General features: G+C 47.1%; 1 protein-coding gene across 1 annotated transcript in view; it reads right to left on the minus strand.

Annotated features, from left to right (window-relative positions):
• Positions 1–23,790, minus strand: part of CACNA1G (calcium voltage-gated channel subunit alpha1 G) — a 96,959-nt gene that overhangs the window by 50,273 nt on the left and 22,896 nt on the right. The window contains exons 9-16 of the mRNA XM_083874557.1: positions 13,271–13,422; positions 12,552–12,737; positions 11,334–11,448; positions 10,497–10,652; positions 6,259–6,327; positions 3,442–3,535; positions 2,737–2,909; positions 2,203–2,649 (exon numbers count right to left, since the gene is read on the minus strand). Of these exons, the coding sequence (XP_083730683.1) occupies positions 2,203–2,649; positions 2,737–2,909; positions 3,442–3,535; positions 6,259–6,327; positions 10,497–10,652; positions 11,334–11,448; positions 12,552–12,737; positions 13,271–13,422 (1,392 nt within the window). The remainder of the gene's footprint in view (positions 1–2,202; positions 2,650–2,736; positions 2,910–3,441; positions 3,536–6,258; positions 6,328–10,496; positions 10,653–11,333; positions 11,449–12,551; positions 12,738–13,270; positions 13,423–23,790) is intronic.

Genomic DNA, 23,790 nt, shown 5'->3' on the forward strand with positions numbered 1-23,790 from the left:
GGGGGAAATGGAAGGGACTGGTGGAATGATTGGACCAGGTGAGCTGGAAAAGTAGCAGATGTTGGAGCATGAGAAAAAAAAAAAATCCCTAGCCAGCAATAAAGAGAATGGTCTCTTTGACACTTTTAATAGTGGGGATTTTTTCCAAAAATAATTATTGCTCCTTTTCTTAAAAATTCAATTTATTTTATGGAAGTTAAAAAGCAGGTGAAGACAATGAGTGAAAATCCCAGGCTGAGGATCCATTCTGGAGATGTAATGGGATAATGGCTTTTTGCAAAGGCTGAGTGCATTCTGCCAGCACTAACTCTCCTCCTCCTCCTGTAAGGAACAGAGGACTCTGGAGTCAACGTTGCCTTTTGCATCCCTTCACATGATCCCAATCCCATTTTCATTCAATAAACTCAGTGAAAAAGAGTAAAATCATGTCCATAATCTGCAGCTCTCCTGTTCTGAGAACAGCCCCTGCTACCATCACACGTCTCTACCCCAACCCCACCTGCTCTGCCAAGAGAAACAGTCACCCCTGGGATGACACATCAGACCATCACACTTTTAAATCTGGGAATGAGGTATAATCAAACCAAGAGATAACCTGGGAATGGCAGGAAACACTCCAAAACTGGCCCCAATGCACGAGTGACAGCTGGAACTGTGACACCCTCGTGCCCAACTCAAGCCTCACTCTGCCAGTCATACAAACAACTTTGGGAAATCAGCCAGAGTCCCTTTTTTTCCCATTAAGATACAAACATCCATGTGAAACAAGGACCAGGAACCCTCATCCCTTCCCTGCACTTGCAGCCTTTTCAGCTTATATTTCCTAAATGACACTTTTCAGGCCTGTGAGAGAGGCACTTATCAGTGAAATGCCTCTTCAGATGGAAATTAATGCAGAGGCTCTGAAATTACCACCATCTCCATGGGACTAGTGCTCCCATGGGAATGGGGGACCAAGCCGTGCTCTTTCTTTGCCTGTAGGAGTTTTCTGCTGCTGGTGTGGAGGGCAGAAAACTGACTGCTAATTGGAAAACAGGGAGACTGACTTGTCTTGCTTAAAAAAAAAAACAAAAACCAAAAAAAACCCCCAAAAAAACCCAAAAAAAACCCAAAAAACCCCCCCAAAACAACAACAACAGCAACCCCCCCAAAAAACCAAACCAAAACAAACAAAAAACCCCAAAAAACCCAAAAAAACCCCCAAAAAACCCCCAATAAAAACCCAAAAAAACCCACAAAAAAAACCCACAAAAAAAACCCACAAAAAAAACCCACAAAAAAAACCCCACAAAAAACCCCACCAAACCAAACCAAAACAAAAAAAAAAAAACCCAAAAACCCCCCCAAAAAACACCAAACAAACAAAAACAAAAAAAAACCCACAAAAAATTTAAAAAAAATTAAAAAAATACAAAAAAACCCAAACCAAAACAAACAAAAAACCCAAAAAAACCCAAAAAAACCCCACAAAAAAAAACCACAAAAAAACACAAAAAACCCCACAAAAACAAAACAAAAAAAACCAAAAAAACCCCCAAAAAACCCCCCAAAAAAACCAACCAAACAAAAACAAACAAAAAAACCCACAAAAAATTAAAAAAATTAAAAAATACAAAAAAACCCAAACCAAAACAAACAAAAAACCCAAAAAAACCCAAAAAAACCCCAATAAAAACCCAAAAAACCCACAAAAAAAAAACCCACGAAAAAACCACAAAAAAAACCCAAAAAACCCCACAAAAACAAAACAAAACAAAACAAACCCCCCAAAAAAAACAAAAACAAAAAACCAAAGAAATAACCAAAAACAAACAAACAAACAAACAAAAAAACCCCACAAAAATTTAAAAAAAAAAAAAAAAAAAAAAAAAAAAAAAAAAAAAAAAACCCAAAACAAAAAAAATCACCAAGAACCCAGAAAAGCGTCTATTTCCAACAGCCTTCACTCTGCATGGTTTAGTGGAACCTGGGCAGTTTTGCCCTGACATCTCCATCATGAGCCACCTGATGCTGCACTGTAATATTTACTTGGGTACCAATCCCATCTCTGAGAGCATCCACTGCCTGGAGACCTCCTGGGTGACTCTGCTCTGCTCTGCTGGTGATGGTGACACCTCATCCCTTTTGAACACTCCAGAGATGGTGACAAGCTTTGTTTTGACAAGTCATAAAGCCCCAAACGAACACCTGGCACTGCCTTACCATGTTGCCTTCATCATCTCCATCATCCCCCTCCTGGTGGGGCTCATCCAGGTGGAGCTGGTGCAGCAGCAGCCCCGGGGAGGTCCTGCCATTGCAGTCCTGGTGCTCGGAGACAGAAGTCCTGGTGCTGTTCATGCTGCCGGTGCGGTACAGGGAAGGCACCTGCAGAGTATCCTGGAGGTCAAAGGAGCCTTTTGTTTCCAGCGACTCCATGCGGTGAGGCAAAGAGCCATTGAAGCTGCCGGCGCGGCTGGAGCGCTCCTCATCCGAGCTGTCCCCTTCCTCAGAGCTCTCCTTGCCCTCCCCGGACAGGAGGGACCTGCGCTCGCCGCTCTGGCCCCGCCGCTTGAGGCTGGGGGCGCGGCCGATGCTGTTCCAGCTGGAGCGGCGGCTGTTCCAGGCGCTGCCGGCCCGCCAGGGGCTGTGCGGGGAGCTGCGGGCGCTGGGCTGCGGGGAGGACAGCGACAGGGAGCGGGTCACAGCCGTGCCGGACGGACAGACAGCCCCCCGAACATCCGCACAAGGATGAAATACCGGGGATTTGAGCTCGGGGTCCGCCGAGGCGCCGCTGGCCCGGCGGGACTCGCAGCCCTGAGCCGCCTCCCCGAACACCGCACGGGGCAGGGGCATGGGAGTGGCGGCCGTGTGGATGATCAGCGGCGGGGTCAGGCTCTTCTTCAGCTCCGGGGGCTCGCTCAGGGCCATCACTGCAAGACACGAGCGGGTTTTAGGGGAAAGACCTACAGCCTGGTCGTGGGCAGGAGAAGATGCTGAGCTGGGAGGGTTCTGCTCTGAGAGCAGGGAGGTGTGGGCCCAAAAATCCTTCTGGAGAATTATTGGGGGGTGTCAAACAAGAATGGGGCCAGGGGTCAATGGGATCGAGGTATCAAACCCAAAATGTCACCTGGTGCCCTTCAACCTCCAATGACACCCACCAGATCCAGCCCTGGGAATTTCCTGCCCACTCCCTCCATCCTCCTCCTCCAAACCCCTCCAGCAGAGACACCCTACAATCCCAGACCTGGGGCTTGATGGGGAAATTAACAGTTCAAACGCAATCGTGTCTCTCCCTGCCTGCATCCCACAGTCCCACCCCACGCCTGCTGCAAAGTCAAGCTTGACACAACTGGGACTACAGCGTTCCCTCTAGGAGGGTTTTTTTTCCCTTTTGGACACACTGTTTTCACAGCAAAGCAAGGTTTCTGTGGAAGGGCCTGTCCTCCCAGGGTTATTACTCACAGGCTGGATTTGACAAGTTTTTCTTAAGTTCTCCTTCCTCTTCCAGGCTGTGGGGGAAGAGATCCCCCTCGGAATCAGACTTGGAAGCATCACCCTGGAGCAAAAGAAAAGGCTTCAGCAAGGAGGCTGAGGGGCCACACAGTGCACGGACAGCCCTCTGCAAAAATGGATTCCCCTGTCCAACAGCACACCTTACAGATCCACTGAACTTGGGACCACGATGCAACATCACCTTCCACAAAATGATGCATGCACAGGTTTATACCACAGACTAATTAACCTCCTACCAGGAAGATGGATTGCTTCTGGCTCCAAACACGGTCCCAGAAAGGGATCAGGAGAAAAATCAAACTATTGCTGAATTTTTGCTGCTGGAATTGCATATGTGGCAGATGTTAGAGAAGAAGTGATAAATTGATGAGCAATTTGAGGACAAAAGATGATCCTACCAATCTCTCTGGATTTATACACCTGAAACTCCCTGGGTGTGGCTCTTTCTGGTGATGCTTTGACAGAACAATCCAGGGTTCAGAAAGGGCACAACAGACCCCGAATTTCCAGTGTGACAAATGTCCATGGCCGCCCCATCAGCACAGAGAGGATCCAGGTGGCAGAACCCAACATCAATTGCCACGAGGGACCCTTTCCCTCCCAGCTGCCACACACAGGAGGAGCAGGAGTTTTGGGATTTTGCAGTGGTTGAGCAAGTCCTAGCTGCTCTGACAGGTGCCCATCCTCAGGGAGAGGAAGATGATGTTGATCATTGTTCTCTTTGTGATTCCTGGGTTCTTGCTTGGTCTTGTGGCACAGACCCTGATTCTGTCTACTGGCACTGCAGAAAGGTGCTTAGGGTGTGGTATAGTCAGGATACACCTAAGAGGGGCAGAGGTGCTCGCCAGAATGATCGATACCCATCCAAAAAGAGGAGGATTCATGGCTGAAACCACTGCTCTGGCAAAGGGCACCAAGCCCTGTCACAATGGAGAAGAGGTGGGAATGGGGGAAAGATGCTGGGATGGGAAAAGCCAAGCAGATCCTCACTTTAGCAGTGAGAGCCCAGGAGCCCCAAAAAACCCCACCAAGGCTAAGCTGCGTCCACAGGAGCCCTGGCCAGCACTGCTGAGGTTTGGTGCTAGGGTACCCATTGACTGTAAAATCTTGGAAGGACCCCAGCATGAGACAGGAGGAAGAGATGAATCCAAGACAGGTCAGTGCCCCACACTTCATTTATTAAGCAAAACCCCAGAGGGATGAGCCCCAATACTCCCCCACTATTTAGTGTAGGGTCACTAAACTATAAAAGGTATTTTTTTCCAGGCAGGCTGGACACTCAGAGATATTTTTAAGGCAAAAGAGAGTGTGATGTGAAGTGTTGACTCAAAATTTCCCCTCCTGAGGATCCAGGACTTCTGTGCTTTTCAGGGAAGCTCCTCCTGCAGGACACAGTCTGAGAAGGTCAGGAATGCACCTTTCAAGGGGGAGCAGTAAAAGTCAGGCTGGCCTGAGCTTTGCTGGATTCAGATCCAGTCTCTGTGTGAACAGGGGCTCCAGCTGGCTCCAGGTATGCTCCCCATAGAGGCTCCCAGCTCAGCCTGTCAGCAGGCCTGCCAGGAATTACTCATTCTCCCTAATGGGTTATTAAAAAGAAATAAATACTGGGAAGAATTTTACATGATTTGTATTCCTGGAGTGCTCTTCAACAGCCTTAAGGAAACTTTAAAGGGGCACAATGAGACGTGTGCCAGGAGGGAAAAGCAGAGCTATGTGGGGACTTCCCACCCCCTTCCCCAGCACCAAACCCCATGTCTGGAGGGCAGTGAGCATCCCCTCCCAAACACCACGAGCCAGACTCAGGACGGTGCAGGCAAACATCTCGCAGCCAGTGCTGCTGCCCGTTACCTGTTCTTGCACTCCCAGTTTGCCTTTCTGGATAGAAAAGGGGTTATGAGAGAACAGGGAGTTAAAATCCTTTTGGGAAACAAGGGTATGTCAAGCTGGACCAGGCAGTACAACAACTTAACCAACCTGTATCAAAAGGGACTGACACACTGGGATACAGGGGAAAGGGCTTTTGGGCTGAAGGAAAAGCCAGGCTTCTTGGAAAGGACGGAAAGGGAAGTGAGTGGTAAAGAGAGAGATGAGTTTGGTAGAAAGGTGAGGTTTGTGGTGTGTTGTGCTTCAGAGATCCACGGCTTCCTCAGACCTGAACGGGACAATTTCACATCCTGTAGTGTGGCATTGCTCCGGCATTTCCACCAGCCTTTCAGGGACACACCACCTGCAGCTGCTGCTGTCCTACCCTGTCCTGCAGAGCACAGGACTCCCACACACATCAACACACACACACACACACACCTGTCAAAACAGGTTTGATTCCAGGTCCCTTCACTCCTGGGCATCCTCCCCCTCCTGCATGAGGGAGCCTTGGCAGGCGTGCCCTGCAATCAGCATCACCACCCACAAGCCCAGGGAGGTCCCTGGGATGTGACTGTGCCTTGGAGAGGCTGTCACAGCACCTTGGGGAGCCTTCCCCAGGGCAGGCATCCAGAACAGCTGTTGGCTGGACTCACTTCAGCCACTTCAAAGCACCCACCTTAATTTACCTGGGTCCCTCAAAGAAGGAAGGGACTTAAAATCAGGGCTAACTCAACAATGAGGGTGACAAAAAGGAAAGAAAAACAAAAAAAAAAACCACTTCCAAAACACCCAAGTAAGAGCCCATAAGAATGACAACTGTTACAATGAGAACAGCAGCACAGTGTGTGACCAGGCACCATGAGAGAGACAAGCACGGTGGGTGGGATGTGCTGTACGTACCCCCGACGAGTTGACAGGCAGCTGAATACAGCTTAACTGCCCACTCGCTTCTTCTCGCTTGGAGATCTCCTGAAGGAGAAACGGGGGGAGGGAACAGGGAGGAAGGGGAAGGTGGGGTTCAGTTTTCAGTTTCAACAGCAGGACTGAGTGGGGAATCCAAAAACACAGGAGAAGAGGCAGGGAAGAGCAGAGAGGAAGGGGAAGGAGGGCAGTGTGTGGCCACAGTGGAGAGCCAGGCACTGGATCCATTCCACTCAGCACAGGGAGAGGGTGGGAGAGCTCAGGCAGAAAGAAAGTAGCCCTTTGAAGGCACCAGCTTTATACCCTTTAAGTGTTTCAAACAGAGCTTGCTTCAGCTTCTAAGTGATAATTGTGCTAATGAAACACCAGCTAATTATTGAAAACATGATTTTTTTTTTTTTTTTTGCAGCTGTATAATAGCATCTTTATTTATTGCATCTTCATTAAGCAGCAATGGAGTCTTTTAATGAATGTTTGATTAACACAATATCAGTGCTCTGGCAGGTGAAATACCTAATTTAAGGAGAAACACAGTCTGCTGTGAGTTCAGATCCCTGCTCAGCCCTCTTAGTGGAGACACACATTTAAATCAGCAGTTTAAATCAGCTAGGGGGGCACAGTCCCATCCTGGGAAATTTTGCCACACCCATGACCCCAACATTTTACAGCACCAGAAGCCAGCCTGTCCCTGCCTGGTTGGAAAACAGACATAATTTTTCTACCTTGTTGTGTTTCCCCTTGTTCAGGGGTGGCTCTCCCAATATTTCTCAGCATTTTTCAGCAGTGTGGCAGTGCCTGGTCTGTCCCATGGGGCAGCAGGAGGTTCCATGCTGCAGCAGTAGAGCACAGATTATCCCACCAGCTGAATTTCTTGCCTACAGGGCAATGGATCTTGCCTCTGGTTGCTAAATGGTTACAAAACTCATCCCAGCCCAGGCTGGGATGAAGAGTTTAAGGACTTGCCAGCAATGTGATGGACACTTAACTTAGAGTCTTTACTTGTAACAGAGAGAGACATGGAAAAGCCATTGAAAGGGAAAGGATGGAAACTTTTCCTTTGACAAGGAAAATCCCACTGAAGCTGATAGGAATGCAATAGGCAAGGAATGCAAGAAAAACACCATCCAAAATCTCCCCTGCAGGAGGGACTGTTCCCTCTGGCGAAAGCCCAGAAGTTGAACATCCATATTTCCCCAAGGATGCTGCCTTTAGAGAGCAGGTAGTGTCCTGCAGAGAAAAGGATGGAGAGGCTGGAGGACCTGGGGTGCCAGGGAGGGAGCAGGGCACAAAGGAGGGAAAGGATCAAACCCAGGAGTGAGGATAGATGGGGACAACAGGACACAAACTGGGAGGATTACCAATGGAAGAATACACCTCAGAGATAACACTATTAGGAATTCCCTCTGGAGAGGAGCTTTATGCCTGACTAAGAGGAGTCATTCCTTGCTTCAGAGAGAAGTCTCCAAGGCAGGCACCTGAGTGGTCAGGCAGCAATTTCCAGTTAGCATCTCAATCAAACAGAGTCCCCTGCTCACCTTCCCCAACACCAGGGTCCAATTCAATCAGGGAATGTGCAGTCAAAAATAACCACATGATAACAAGTCCTGTCTGTGCCTTTTGCATGAGAGAAGCTGGTTACCAAATTAAAGGAAAAAATGGGAAAAAAGCCTCCACCTCAACCCTGCAAAATATATTGCTCTGCACTTAAAGTTTGGAAGAGGCTCTTTTAGTTTTTCAGCTGCTTATAGTCATCTGCTACCTGGCAACTGGGGCTGCAAAGCCATGCATGCACTAAAATTAACGAGATGTTTGTGGATTGAAGAAAGGCACTCAAGGACCAGAGAGATAAAGGCAGCAGCCCTGGGATTGTGTTTCAACCCAGAAATCTGAAGGAGAATGGAAAAAAAAAAAAACAAAACCAACAAACTCAACTCAGAGAGTCAAATGCAGACACAGGCAGTAGACGCCGGGATTTGTTTACAGCGAGAGTTGATCTCTCTATTAATTCTGCTTAGGAGAGGATCCTCTCTGTGCTGGCTTGCAAAAACCAGAACGTGATCTGTTCACAAAGCTACACACCAGCAAAGCTGAATAAACATAAACCAGCAAGGCCAGACCTGGGGCCTGACCTCCAGAGACCTTTGCTCCCTGTCTGCTGCAGGAAACCTGGGCTGAGCCAAGGGATCTCTTGGTGCCATTGCACCTTACTGGAAGACAGTAGAGAATTCAGAATAACGAGGATGTGGAAGGAAGATTATTATGAAAAAGCTATCATCAAAGCCTGAGATATAAAATAGCAGTGTAATCAGAGTCACAAATTATAGAAATATGGTGTGAGTTTGTTAAAATTTTCATGGCTGTGCAGGACTGGCAACCTGGGTTTGGTCTTTGGGGGCTGCACTGATTCCTGATCCCTGTGGTCACCTCAGTGCTGGCATGAGCATCACTGGCTTCAGGCTGTCCCAGTGCCGTCCCAAATCCAAGGTTCCTCCCTGATTTACACAGCACTTAAAGCACATTTCAGCTTACACAGATATCATGGAGCTGACCTGGACCAGCCCAGAGCTGACCTGGCCGAGGAGGCGTGGGGGCAGTTGATGGGGCAGTCCTGCTGCAGAAGACAGGCAAGAGCAAATCTGAGGAGTGCTGCTGGCACTCCCCTGACTCCAGGGGAGACAAACCCTCCAGGACATCATTACTGGGATAAAACCACAACACACAAAGCCAGGACATGACTTTACAGGAAGTTGCACCATGGCACAGCTGGCCACAAGGCAAAGAAGAGACATACTGCAGTGGTGGAGCAGTACACCAGGTAAACCAGGCTGAGCCGAGGAGCAGAGGAGTCAGCCTCCCTTAAGGGCTGGCAAATGGGCTGCTGCATGTAAAGGCTGTATCCTTTTCTCTGCATAGTGGGTGCCCCAGGTGATCTCCTATGCTGGTGACCTTCAAAGATCAATTTGCCAGATTTGAACAAAGGTTGGGTTTCGAAGCTGTCACCAGGAAGAACAGACAAGGAGCTTTGTACTTCTTCTCACTCGGGCAAGAGAACATTTTTGCTATTTGAGAGAACTGGGCAAAGGAACATTCTACTCTTCAAGACAACCCAGCAGTGATTGTTCATTTGGCTGAATGGTGGGGAGCATTTACAGACAGAAACAGCTACAACATTAACAATTAAAAAAGAAAAGCACCAACATGGAGAGAGAGACGGTACCAAAAAAATATTTCTTCTTGCTATGTCCTGGTATGACTCCTTTAATTTAACCCCAAACTTCAAAAATAGCAATGATAATAAAAACAGTTCTGTTCATAGGGTGGCAGGATATTATAATACACATGCAACAAATCTAAAATAATATTTATTCACCCCAGAATGCTTTAAAAAATCAGAGATAGTGTGTAGAAGCACAGCCCATACAAGCAGACCCCAGTGAGGAGTTTTAGATTGTATTTACCTCTCCTACCAAACTCCCGGGCAGAGTGTAAGGGCCCCCTCCCCTTATGGATGTTCTTTAACAGCTGGAAAACTTTTGCAAGGAGCAGGTGAGGTCACAGATCCCCCACTCTGAGAGGGACTAGGTGACATCCACACCCACTCCAAGTTGGACAGCTGGATTGGCAGGAGGATGGGAAAAAAGGTTGAGCTCAAGCCCATGTGCCATCTCAAAGCCTCCAGCAATGCAGGATGTCTCATGGAAGTCCCATTACAAGGAAGCAGATGGCAGAGACCAGAAATCATGTCCTTTAAAATACGCAGAGCATTGCAGGGCTGGAAACTGGAGGAGCTCCATGAATGCATACCATGAAAAAGATAATCGTGTCACTAATCTCTTACCAGCCTGTGTAAATTTTCAGGAGGGGCCTTTAATCTGGATGACAAACGCGGTGAGAACTGCTTCAAAGGGACTGTCATAGCAGCGATCCCATCCGCAGTGCCTGACTCACCCCTCAATTCCCACTCCTGCATTAATGCTAACAATGCTTTTCATTTGAGCCCTTCATTTAGAGGGTTTGTGGTATTAAATTGCACCATGGCTATAGAAACAAAAAAAAAAGAAGGAAAAAAAAATAAGAAGAAGACCTAATATTTTACCCCACTTTTTTCCCATACCACTTCTATCAAGGTATTGCTGTCCATCTCAGAAATCAGATTCCAGGATCTGGAGGCCCTAAAACTTGAGAAGAAAGCAAAGGCACAAGCATAAGGACATTACCTCTGTCTGGAAACCCTCTACCAGGATGGCCACCAGCAGGTTAAAGAGAACGTAATTCCCAAAGGTCATGAGAGCGATGAAGTAGAGAGCAGCCCAGGATGAGGTGGAGGCCATGCCGTTGTAAAGGACCTTGTTCCAGTCTTCCTGGGTCAAAATCTGCAGAGGAAGGGAATCAGGATATGGAGATACTGGGGAATAGAATGCTGGGTATCTACACTCTGGATAGGCCAGACAAGCATCCCGCTTTTAGGGTATCCACTGCAGCTGTAACCACAAGAGGATAAATCCCTTCTGAGCCAGAGGAGAGAGAGGACCAGAGTGACTGTGATTCCCAGCAAAGACTTTGTGCAAACTGCGCTGTCCCCCACATCCAGGGACAGCCATTAGGGAGGGTAACATCACACGGGTCAGAGCTTTCCTTTGGTCAGCCAGAATGACTTAAAGTCCTTTACAGATCTCAGGGTTACAGGGCCCAGAGCTGCTAGAACAAAAAACTGCACATATCAGCTCTAAACCAGATTCCATTATTTGTTGAAATACCACTGCAAGTGGTCCTGATCTCCTCCTTTCCATCCCTTCCCTCTACATTTACTTTCACCTACCAGTCCATACCCTGCAAACACAAGAGTCTCCTGCCTTGGCAGCCCCTCCTCATCAGGGTTCTGATTTAGTCTGGAAAACAGTCTGAAAGCCCCCAAAAACCTGCACTTGTGGTTCTGAGTCATCTTCTTTCCATGGCATGGAGCTTCACTAAGCTCTGTCGGATGCATTGGAAACCAACCCCAGCCTTTGCAGCCTGAAAACACCCATCAGTTGTGGCATTTTTCCATTTTGTACCTGGAAAACAGTGACGATGGCCCAGAGCAAGGAGTCAAAGTTCTTCCTGTCAGGCAGAGTGTCACCATCCCGCTCTGAAGCGAACTTACAGCCAAAGAGGTGCATGCCCAGGATGCTGCAAATGACAGGAAGCAGGGGCTCAACAATGGGACCACCACACAAATCTGTAATCGTACAGCAGGGTGACTGTCTCCTTATTTCACCTGGCAATTCCTTCTTTAAAAAGATGGATCCTTTGTTCGCTGAAAAACATGCCTTGAGATCATGAAGATCAGTTGTGAATTTAGGTCAAATCTGTCAAGGAGTTTCAACCAAAAAGTATGTCTTCTTCTTATTTTTCTTCTGCTTCATTTTTTATAAGTCAAAACATTGTCTTTCAACGTTTTCTAAACAAAATGTTTTGACTTTGTGTTTTGCAATGACACATTTTCTGCAAAATATGCTTCAACTGAATTAAGAAGACAAAAAGGGTTTCTGTGAAATGCCTGAATAAGACATATCAGAGGACTCGAAACAGCTTTTTCAATTCTGACAGAAGAACAGAATACCTTTCATTATGGATAGATACTAAAAGAATAATCTGCTTTTCCCTGCTCTCTGTTAGTAACCTGAATAATCAAATTATTTACAGCTCTACTGAGCACCACAGCTGCAAATGCCAGTTTTGGAGACTCACTGGAAGAAGAGACATTATTCCCTGGAAGACACTGTCTCTCTTCAGCCATCCCAGTGCCTGCATGACTCAAACACCACAGTTGGCTGTAGAAGGAGAAAGGCTCTACTCAAAATCTAGACCAAAATCTAAAAATACAGGGCTACACCAACCCTGTTTCTAAGATTTCTACTTGTCTAAAGATGAGGCCATGAAAAAGGACAGGCACCACCAGGTCTGACATTTCTTTAGGAATGTCATCCTCTTCTTGGCAATATTTTTAGCACCAGCCTTTCTGATGGTTGGTAAGTAATGAGATTGCTGCCTTGGGGTGATGTCAAGGAATCATCCAGCCTGAAAGATCTTCTTTGTAAACCATTTTGCAAAGACAAACATCACATTTGGCTAACTGAGAGAATTTAGGGCAGCAGACCCCAGCCAGAAATGGTGTTCCTGGGATCAGCTCAGCTGTGTCTGCTATGGACTCTGACACCTCCTCATCCCACCACGGCATCCCATCTAAAAAACCCAGAGCAAGCTCAGGACAGGGAATTGGGAACACTCACCTGAAGATGAAGATGAAGAGCATCAGCAACATGCAGAAGGTGGCCACGTTGTCCATGGTCTTCATGAGGACGACGAGCTGGCGTTGCAGGGCTGGCATGAAGCGCACCAGCTTCAGCACCCGCATGAGACGGAAGGTGCGCAGCACCGAGAGGCCCCCGCCCTGCTGGCCCACGATCTCCCACACGCTGAGGAGGACAAGAAATGTCAGTGCAAGATGACAGGACAAAGCCTAATTGCAAAGGCCTGGAGGAGACGCAGGGAAGGGAAGGTGAAATTCAGAGAGAAGAGAGATGGAAAGTGGGCAGAGATGTGCTGCCGGTGCCCGTGGTGATCTGGACTCTGTCCAGGCTTGCAAAGAGCAGAGCCCCACTTGACTGTCAAAAATACGCCTGGAAATCAGTGACTGCAGCTGCAGGGGCAATTATAGCCTTTGCGTGTGCCAAAAAAACAGAGATACTCAATCGGGCACTGGTTGTGCCATTTGGATCCCAGACTGTCCCAGGACATCGGGGCTGATAGCTTTCTGCTCAGGCCTCTCTCCAAAATGACCGTAAAATAATCCCAAGATATGTATTAGCAATCATGCCTAAATGCATTAATTACAGAGAGAAGTGTAAAGTGTCACAGGAAGGTATTTATGCCAACTCTCCATTACTTTCTGTTTAATTAAACAGCCAAATGAGGAGAAACACACATAAAGAAAGCTCAAGGTTTGTACCTAATCACCACAATGATCCCATCAAAGATGTTGTATGGATTCTTAATGTAGCCAAAAGGACCGTAAACAAGGACTTTCAACAGCATCTCCAGGGCAAAGAGGCTTGTGAAGACGATGTTGCTGATCTCCAGGGCATTGGTAAGTTCCTCTGGCTGGGGAAAGAAGAGGAGGAAATTGAGAAAACAACTAGCCAGCTCCATAGTCAAAATTCACGCGTGTAAGCACAAGCCCCAGTACTGCAAGTGTGAGAATACCGATGCTGCTGGTGGGGTGAGAAAGTGGCAATAGCTCACTCAAAGCCCAGGAGATGGAAGGAAAATACTATCGGAGTGTTTAAGGTTTAGAAGTCCATTATAAATTCCATAGGTAAATCTGGACATGGACGTCACATTAATCAGAGCTTTAGTACCATCTCGGGAGGTTTAGGCAGAAGTGGCATGTGCTGAGGCTTGATGCTTTCACATCCCCAACACCGATTCTCCTTATGCAGAAGGGAAAGTCAGGCCATTTTCTCACATAAATATCCCTTTAGGGCCTGTCTTTTTATTTAGTAGCTCATCAAAAGATTTGAGCTAAGATTTTTTCAAAAGCAGTTATCTGAGGTGATATAACCAGAATGGCTCAAAAAAAAATCTCATTACTTAAAAAAAAAAAAAAAAAAATCTCATTATCAGGCAGCCTTAAATCTGCAACTGAGGAAGGGCCCGATCTTGGCATTCCAGACAGGCAATCTGAAAATAGAGGTATGAAAAAGCCCCCAAAAACTTAACAAACAGACTCCTGGTAGTTTTAGACCTAAATTAATACCTTTTATGGTTTTTTTAGCATGTTTCACAGAGGGTTCCCAACAATGCCTGCAGATGCCCAGGGCTCCGCTTCCCTACAGGTGGGTGGGCATTATCAGAAAACATATGGCAGAAGACAAAACCCGGAGGTGGCTCAGCTGCGTGTGGACCAACTGTGTGGGATCAGTCAGTGGCAAAGACAGACTCCACACATCATATCCTTTCTCCCCGTTTAACCCCAGCGCACGGCCGTGGCTGCTTCTGCTGAAAGGCTTCATTAAAACCAGGAGCTGGCACCGGGGTCACATCGGCAGTGCTGAGGTGGCACAGGGCAGTGGGCTGGCACAGCTCACCCAGCACCTCACACACAGTAGCTTCTAAGTTTCCCTGGAGTAGTTTGGCAGTGGCTGATCCAAATCCCCACTTGTAACCACCCATGTGGCTTTAGATGCCCGGACCATAACCATGGTGGGCTATGGCAAGGTGTGCACACTCACAGCAGGGAGCAGAAGACAATGTGCAACGCTGCAGTGTTGACTGCGCCTTCCACTGATGTGAAACACGTTCATGACTGGCCAAAAAACTTCCTGTGACACACCACATCACAGGCTGTAGGGTTTGACTTGAGGTGACCCAACCCCAACACCATGGCAATCACGAGAGTGGAGACCTCAGGGGCAGGGTCAGCACTTTCTCATCCATACTTCAAAAAACTACAGTGACCAAGGGGTTCATAGATACGTGCAGGCAAAACCCCAGATAAATCCATGTAAGCATTCAAATATTTGTTTTCAAGGGTTAAACAACTGATGCCCAGCCTTTGCAGCTCAAGTTCCTCCAACTCAGCTAGAGGGTAGATGGAGACCCAAATTGGTGTGATGTTATCTCAGCATGGAAGTGAGTCCCTGAGGATTTGCACAAATATTGGCAGGAGCTTGTGACGACACAGGATAGCAAAGGAGGAAACAGCAGAGTTTAAAAGAAAATGTAAAAAAAAAAAAAAAAGTAAAAAAAAGAGGGTGTTGAACAACTTATATCTCAAACATTCTTGCTGAGTAACAGATCCCCTGGCTAGAGCTTGCCAAACACACCATGCACACAGCCCAAATCACCTGTTCACTGATCTACAGCTAAAATACAAATGCTGCAGCTCCCAATATTAAATTCAGACAGGGTTTAATGCCATAATACCTATGGGAACACTCAGACACAGGGTAATAAATAGGCCAAGAACTTATATGTCAAGCTGCACCTCAGGACAATTTGAAATAGCTACAACTCCACATTACTCACACAAAAATGCCAACTCATTCATGAGTGCCCCAGTGCCGAGGCAGACTGTGCTGTTATCAGTACCACAGTGATACGGCTGGAAAGGAGATGTGTTCCTGGAAGTTTTCCTTCTCATCCATCAGCACCACTAACCTGGAGCCTGAAGGCTGTTTTCCCCCCTCTGCAGTGGTACTGTCAAATCAAACTGGCCCTGCAGGCACAACCCAGTTAAACCCCTCATCCAACATCTCCCCCACTCACAACATCCCTTCCATGGCAAATCCAGCAGCCCTGGATGGGATGACATGTTAATAGCATGGATTAATGAAACTTTGGACTTCATGGGCATTTTTTGGTCAGAGATGTTGTTGGAATGTGCAAATCTGGATGGGATGTGCTGACAGGGCATAGCTGGGTGATGTGGGGAGACAGAGGGGGAGCAGCACTTACAACCCCCCCAGGATCCTCAGCACACACTGGAAGGGCTGTGACCCCTCTGGCCCTTGATATTTCCCTCCCAGACCACCCAATTCAGGAGATATCCAACACCCAAAATAGCCCTGGTACTGGATTGTGAGGGCTATGGGTCAGCCTGTGCTGACAGCAGCAACAAATCCACCTGCCTTCCACTGCTTCACACAAAAAAAGCTGCTTTCTCCCCCCACTCCTCCTCCAAACACTCTTTTCCACTTCTCTTACAGGAAACAGTTTTTAATATCTGAGGCACTGGGCAGACATAATAAAAATGAAGAGTGGGAACTCCTGAATCGAGGTGAGAATATCCAAAAATCTAAGATAATTGGCCAAATTGGATTGAAAGAGAAAGGGAAAATTTTCATTTCATCTATCTAGGAGAAGAGAAGATCCAGAGAAGCCTGGAGCTGTGCTGGGGTGGGCAAGCTGAGCATCTACTGGAAGCACACCCCACTCTGACCTGGCTGAAATGGGCTGAGTTGTTTTGCTTTGGGAAACTACATTTCCCTAAAGAGTTGAGATGGAGTGATGCAAATTACTTGGGGGATTTCACAGCCATCTGTGAAGCAGGGCATCCCCCCAAGACCCTCAGTCTCACTCAGGGGTCCCCAGGGCAGCTCATGAGTCCTCTGAATCATCCCTTTCAAGGGACACAGGGCTGCAGGCTGGTCCATGGGGCACCCCTGCCATGGGCACCACTGGGATTTATTTGTACCAAGAGAGGGGAGCTGTGATCATGATCCTGCCCTGGGGAATCTCATCCAGGCCATGGGGATTCAAACTCTTCTAAGAATGCCAGCTATGGGATTTTCAGTCAGCCACAGATGTATATAGATAATAAGATTTTTTTATAAGATGCTTCTACTCTAGAGAAATCACAAATATGTCTGAGACCTCTTTCCTGAGACATCATTACAGTACAGCAAGAATGTGATTTTCTCTCCAATGGGAATTGAAATTATCATCCCATCCCAAACAAGAATTCAGAATTTCAGACATGGGAAACTCTAAAACAATGCACAAAATCTTGGAGGTTCTTCTCTCTATTTCAGTCCCCATTCCTTCATCCCTTTGCTCTGGACAGTAAATCAACCAAAAATAAAAAAACATTTTAAAAGTCAGCTTGAAAAAGAAAATGGAACTTTTTGTTCCCTAACTGTCCAAATGGACATTTCAAACACCTCAGACAATATATTCCAATAAAGTTGGGGGGTATTTTGAGGCGAGTTCAGTGCAACAGCTCCTCTCCCCTAAACAGCTTCAAATGTGATAAACTGCCATTTTCTGACAATAACTGTCTAATCAAAACACTATCGACCAGTTCTAGACATGATGTACCTGAGAGAGTCACTGACTCCTGGCACAAAACCAGCTCTATGGATCTTCACTGCACTAGGAGGAAAAGAGCTGGCAAAATCACTCAGATTTTCTCTCTGAGGGCCACAACACAACAGCTGGGGGAAGTAACATCCTTCGACTAAATGATATATTGTGAGGAAAAAAACCCAAACCTCAGGATCACCCTAAAAAGGACATTTTTCAGGAAGCAGAAACTGAGGTGCAGAGCCTGGGGTTTCTATGCAGCACAAAGCCTCTGCCCACCACCCCCATTACAGCACAGCTGCCACAGCCTCAGCTTCTCCATTAAAAGAAGAATCTGCTAATTCTCTCATCAGTAGCAGCAGTGCCTAATTAAAAAGAAAGCATCCTATGATTAAACGAGCAACACCCAAGAAAGAGCGAGATCCAACTGTAATTCAACTGTGCTACAAAACACCAGCTCTGCCCATGAGCCCTCAGTAAATACTGAATTTTGTTGCCAGGACATCTTGCCTTGCTGGACACACAGATGTGTTGTCCTGGATAAATCATTCCCTGTTAACCTTCTGCTCGTGTAGTGTTGATTTGTTGATATACCAAACAGCACATTGACGAGTTGTGGCAGCACAAGAAATCAGAGCAGACGGGGTAGTGCTGCTCAGAAAACATTGAGTGCCACTGGGGCAGGAGGAGAAAAAAAGCCCCAGGCACCCACCCAGACCTGACCCTGCCTGGCAAGGGGCAAATATTGCAGCCAGAAGGGAGGATTCAGGCAGGGCTGTCTGGCACCAAGCAGGGCAGGATGGGAGGGGAGCAAAGGAAGATGTTCCCTTCTCAAAGCTGGACCAGCACATTGCCCTTTTTTAGCGCTCAGAAATAGGCTGTAATGCATTTGTTTCTTTTTTCCCCCCTATTTTTAAAGCTGAGTGGAAGCTCATGAGTGCTCTTTCCTATGGCAGAAGGAGCACACTCCATTTCTATGTGGGGACGTGACATATCTCCCTGCACAAGGGGCTCCAAGGTGTCTGCTGGGCAAGAAAGGCTGTGGGCACTGAGTAGGGAAGAAGGTGAGGACAGGGACAGGAGCTGGGGCCATGCAAACCCCAGGCTCTGTGTTCCCCAATTTCTGAAAAACAAGCCCTGCTGCTGGATGAAGTACAACCAAGTGCCCCAGAGCTTACAAGGCTTCCAATTCCTGCCTTCCTCCAGCTGTGACCCATTTAGTGCACAAGGCTTTCATCATCATCATCAGACCTTCACCCAGTGCTGTGGGTATGGCTGGCACAGATCCATCCATCTCACACCCCCCTTGCCCAGACAAGCAGCTCCAGGCTGCAGCCAAGCCTAGTCTCGTCCAGCCCCTGCTCCTGGGATGCCAACACAAAAGAATAGAAGCACCCCAGGGTCTTTCCTCTCTATCTTGCTAACAATAAAACAGAAAAACCCCTCTGTCTTGCCACAGCACAGAGCGAGGAATGGAACGACCAGCCAGGAGGCAGATCCCTCCTGATCCCAAGGGGAATCTTTGGGATATTGCTCTGCTTCTGTGAGCGGATCCAGAAGACCGTGAAAACTTCTAACCCATTCAAACTGCTGCAAGAATAAGACCTTTCTGAAATCATTACCATGGCAACTAGGAGAAATAATTCAGAAAGAAAATAGCGACTTCAGCTATTTCACAGGAAACACCAACAACGTTTTACTGACTCATCACTTGCAGATTTCTAATATATATACATAAGAAAAAAAAAAATCAAATGGGTCACACGAAGATAGGATTTTCAACTTGACATTGCTCTGTTAAGACCCTCTCCATCCTCCACATAGGTGCAGAAACACACCAGGCCTATCCTAAAACAGGAGCCAGACCACGAGTCCTGGGGCAAAACGCAAGAAATTCTGATGAACATAAGTAGCTTTTAATTAACAAAATGAGGTGTCCTGTCTTTGCCCTGTCCCAAGCTCAGTTCCCCGTGGCTGATAGCTCACAGCTGTGTCCTCACTCAACCCACAAGCCTTCTCCAGGCACTGCCCCCATTACATCCAGGTTAATCCCCCTGTATCAGTGCACCCACTGAGCCACGACCATCCAAAATACCCGTTTGGTTCCCTTCAGTAAATACAGCTCCTATTGACTCCAGAACTGCTTGTGAGTCTATAAATAGAAACTCAATCCACACAATTTTCAGAAGTGACATTCATTGTCTTTGGGGCTCCTTAAAAGGTACCAGGCTTTAACTATTGTCCTGTGTCTAGCAGAGCAAAGCTGAGCCATGCTTAATCAGAATCTGATAGGCTTCCTCTGCTTGTCCTTTGCTAAACTGGTTAAAGAAAACACTGCAGAAAGTCTCAGGATTGCAGCAGGTTTTGCTCTGCTCCTCCTGGGGCTGGAGACATGGAAAAGAGCATTGTGCTCGCTGCTCAGTGGGCTGGAGGAAGACTGCTGGGATGTTCAGGATTTATAGGCATTTATTATAAGGAAATGACTTTGACACACAAGTAAAGAAGTCCAGTTACATTCCTTCACTGCACGGGAAAGAAGGATTTTCTTACAGGCTGAATTGAGGCTGACTATTTCATGCCACAGCAAGTAATGCTGTAAGAAAAGGAGGAAAGCAGCTTTCATTTAGGAGAAATCAGAGCTGTCTGCACAGGAGGGATTCCCCTTCCACCACCTCTGCTTAATCTCCTTGTCTTCCACTCCGCCTTCCCCATTCCAATCAACAAGTGTCCCTTCCCACCCCACATCTGCAGAGAGAGAAGGAACATGGAACTTCCTGGTGCAAGACATTCCTCTCCAGCACATCTTTGTTGAGGAACTATGGCAAAAACCTGAACTCCCTGGCCCCAACTGCCCACACAGGGCTGAGTCCCAGCCACCTCCTGTCTACCTTGAGAGTGGGGTACAAAGGAGGGGATGAGGCCCAAATTTGATGAATAATTTCATCAACCCACCCTGAAGGGACCTGTCACAAACCATGGCTGCCTAGACCCATAAACAGGGCCTACAGACCCCACTCTCCTCCACCAAGTCCTGCAGCTGGGTTCTCTTTATCACTCTCAGGAGGCACAGCAGATATTCTTGCCTGAACTCCTTATCTCTCTCTGCTTGAGATTTCTGGATGAATATTATCCCAGAAAATGCAAGAAAAACATGAACCAGCTCATCCCTCTGCCCAGGTTTCGAAGGAGCTTAAGTTGAACAAAAGCTGCATTTCCACTTGGTCACACCTTGTAAGTACTTGAGATTTAAAGCCCTCTATTTCTGGTTAATCTAAACCAAGTTTGAAACTTATCTCCCCATTAGTACTTGAGAAGGGACCAGGGGGAGGGAGGAAATAAAAAGAGAGAAAGAAAAACACTGTCACTGTAGAGCTCCTGCACAGTTCTGCTGAACCTGGGTTTCTGATGCTGGTAACGCTATCTCTAATGCTGACAGACATCCATGGGGGAAAAGCCGCTCGTTTCATAACATCAGCAAAAAAGCAATTATAACAAAGAGCTGAAATCCAGCAGAGATGAGGGAAAAAAGCACTTGGCTCCTGCCCCTGCTCCTGCTGGAGGCTGAGCAGGGTAGAAATTAGGCTCTGTGAGGACACGAGTGGCAGCAGGGCAGAGTCATGGGTGCCAACAGCACTGGGACAAACCTCTACCAGGAGAACCAGAGAAAAATATGGACTGATCCCTGGGAAAACACCAACAACCAAAAGTGCTTACAGATTAAAGCATTTGTGGTGCAAGCGAAGGGTGCTCCAGATGCTCTAGCTGAATTTCCTGGCTCCCAGCCAAGGGGAACAACCACAATAATCAAAGAAGGAACAGAAAGAAATGCCTGGCTATCTGCAGAGAGCAGCGATTTTTTCCTTCACACGGGGATGAAGCAAGTTTTGAAAGCACACATCATTTTCCCATTTCACCAAGCTGGAGTCTTTTCTCAACGCTGCCTGAGCAGAGATAACACGAGGGTATGGATGGCAGCTGAAACAACAGCTGTAATGATAGGATCTAAGGCAGCCCGAGTATTTCCAGCCTCTGAACTAAATTAACAGGAAAGGATTGACACTTATGGTTCCCCAAGCAGGGAGCTGAAGAAAACTTTAACAGGTGTCAAGGAATCTATATAGTCTCATCCCTAAAGCATGCAGAGAACTGATTTATCTGATAAAAAAATAACCTTTCCACTTGCATGAAATCTCATTTAGTTTTCAAATAATTCAGTTTCCAGAACCAGGATAAAGTCTGCTTTGTAGGCACAGCCCATTTTTTAATAACTAAGAGGACCATGGCATTTTTTACCCCTGGAAGAGCTTCACAAGTGAGTCGATTAAAACATGCGAATTCTTACAAGACCTCATAAACCCTTCAAATCCCTGAGAAGAAGAAAAACTCCCAAGGTCCATAAAAAGAATTACCCCCAATAACAAATAGAGAGCTAGTTTTGAAGTTGGTGATCCTAGCGATTAACAGCTCCGATGACTTCCATTAGCGTTGACTCCTCCAGTCTCCAACAACAAGCCATTAATAAGAGTAATTTCTGCACAAGCAGGAGCTAATTGAATACAGCCTGTGCAAGCCCATAGGGCACCTCATTTTCCTGCCCTGGGAGTGCCCCTTGCACCTGGAGTGTCGAGGAATTAAGCTGACAGTAGCTCCAAGCCCTACATCGGGCAAAGCCAGCAGGCGCTGAGGGAGGGAAAAGCCTCACTGAGCTGCCAAGGCTTTGATTGCTTGGCTAAGAGCAGCTGGCACAAGGCTGGGGAGATGTGTAATGAAGTTAAATAGAGATGTGGGATGTGCACCCGAGTGGAAGTGGAGATACCTCTAGGAAGAGAATACATTGGATGAATGTGAGGCCTTGGGAAGAGCCCAGGGCAGATGAAGGTTTTCCAAGGAAAGGCTGTTTCATTGACTCAGGGATGCACAGGCTTGTGTAAGTGCCCTTCTAAAACAAAGCCTAATGAATCAGAGTCACATGGGGAAGCATCAAATGAGAAATTTCTCCACAAAGCTGGTCTGTACCATTCAGTTGGAGTGAGACAGCTGGGGTACAGAGTTAAGGGGTACAGCACCAGTTTGCACTGGTGTGTGATGCAGAGAGCCCCTGGTGCAGCAGCAATAGCTGCCTGGACGTGGGACAGGTCTCTGAGTTCCTGCATTCACAGGAAACAACTTAGAAGAAATGCAAGATATACCAAAAATATTTTACAAAACAAAAGGATTCCCTTCCTTCCTGACCTGGAGACCTGACACAAATCCATGCACATCAAAGAAGCCAAAATATGTGTGCCCTGGATTGACCCAGCATGGAGCCACAGAGGCTGGAAGGGGCACAGGGTGCTGTCCATGGCTGCCCTATGCAGCCAGACAAGGATGAGCTGCAACTAATCCCTGGATCTCTCACAGCCTCCTCAGAGGGTGAACGAGCACTGGGCAAGATCTCATTTTATGACATAGAGATGGTCAAAGGAGCAGCCTCCAGACACATGAAAATTCTGCAGCTGCCATCCACCAGCAGCAAAACATTTTAGCTGGGCTTGAAACTGGTGGAGATAGGGATGCTCTTGACCACCAAGTCCTGGGAGCAAAGTACTTCTCATCCCAAAGATGCCCTTATCTTCTGAGGCAGTGCTCATATGGGGATCCAGACCTGCTGCTCTCAGTCTGCCCCGAACTTGGGACACCAGGCACCCTGAGATCTGAGCACCAACTTGTCACATCCCCACTGCCCAGTTCCCTTACACCATTTCTCCAAAGAACAATCCAATTTTCCTCCCACATGGAGAAATCAATCAGTGGGTGTCATGACAGCTAATAATTTCCAGTTACCTTCTTTCCCGCACATTGAATTCAGGCAGAAGTACATAAATACCACTTGGGTGACTATTATTAATGCTTGAACCTGCAGCCTAATGGTTGCTTGATTCTGGCAGGTTTTCTAATCCTTCACCTCCCCTCTCCATCATCCTGGATACCTAAAAATTTCATGTTCTGTGGTGCTGATTAAGACAACCCTTCTGTTCTCAAGCCTTGAATGTTTGCATAAATAGACACTTTAATGCATTTTGCCAGCAAGGTTTCCTTTGACTCCTTGGCAGATGGTTGATATTTCCACGCTGCAGCAGCTATTAGATCGTAATGTTACCAGTGACAACTCTACATCATCTGTACCCTGCTCTCTCCCCTGCAGCAGGAAGTACCAGGAATTCAGTTTGAGATACTGCCATGGGTTTAGGCTGCTCCTGTCTCCTGCAGAAGGAGTTTGCCCACCTTGGCTTGGGGCACTGTGGCTTTGTGGATCCCTACAAGATGCTGCTGTAGCTGGGGGCTCTCCACTGGCTGCAGTTGTGCTGGGGGGATGTCAGGCATTGCCTTATCCCACTACCTTGAAAAACTGCTTCCCATGGATAATGAGCTTTTCTCCTTGGGTGCTGTCCCAGAGAGTCATTCACCCTTGTCACCTCTCCAGTTTGCTCTTAAAAATTAACAAAAGGCTCCCCACAGGTCTGAACCAATTCTTTCTTCCTTCTTTCAGAGACACCAGGGTTTTGGATCAATCTAGATCCAAGTCCACACAAGACCCAGGCAGGGATTTGAACCCACTGCAGCTTTGGGGAGGCCAGTGAAGGACTCTCCAGTCTCTTTCTTGTTATGTTAACAATGGCAAAACAC

This window comes from Zosterops lateralis (genome assembly GCF_965231275.1).
Source record: "Zosterops lateralis genome assembly, chromosome: 18".
Taxonomy (NCBI): Eukaryota; Metazoa; Chordata; class Aves; order Passeriformes; family Zosteropidae; genus Zosterops; species Zosterops lateralis.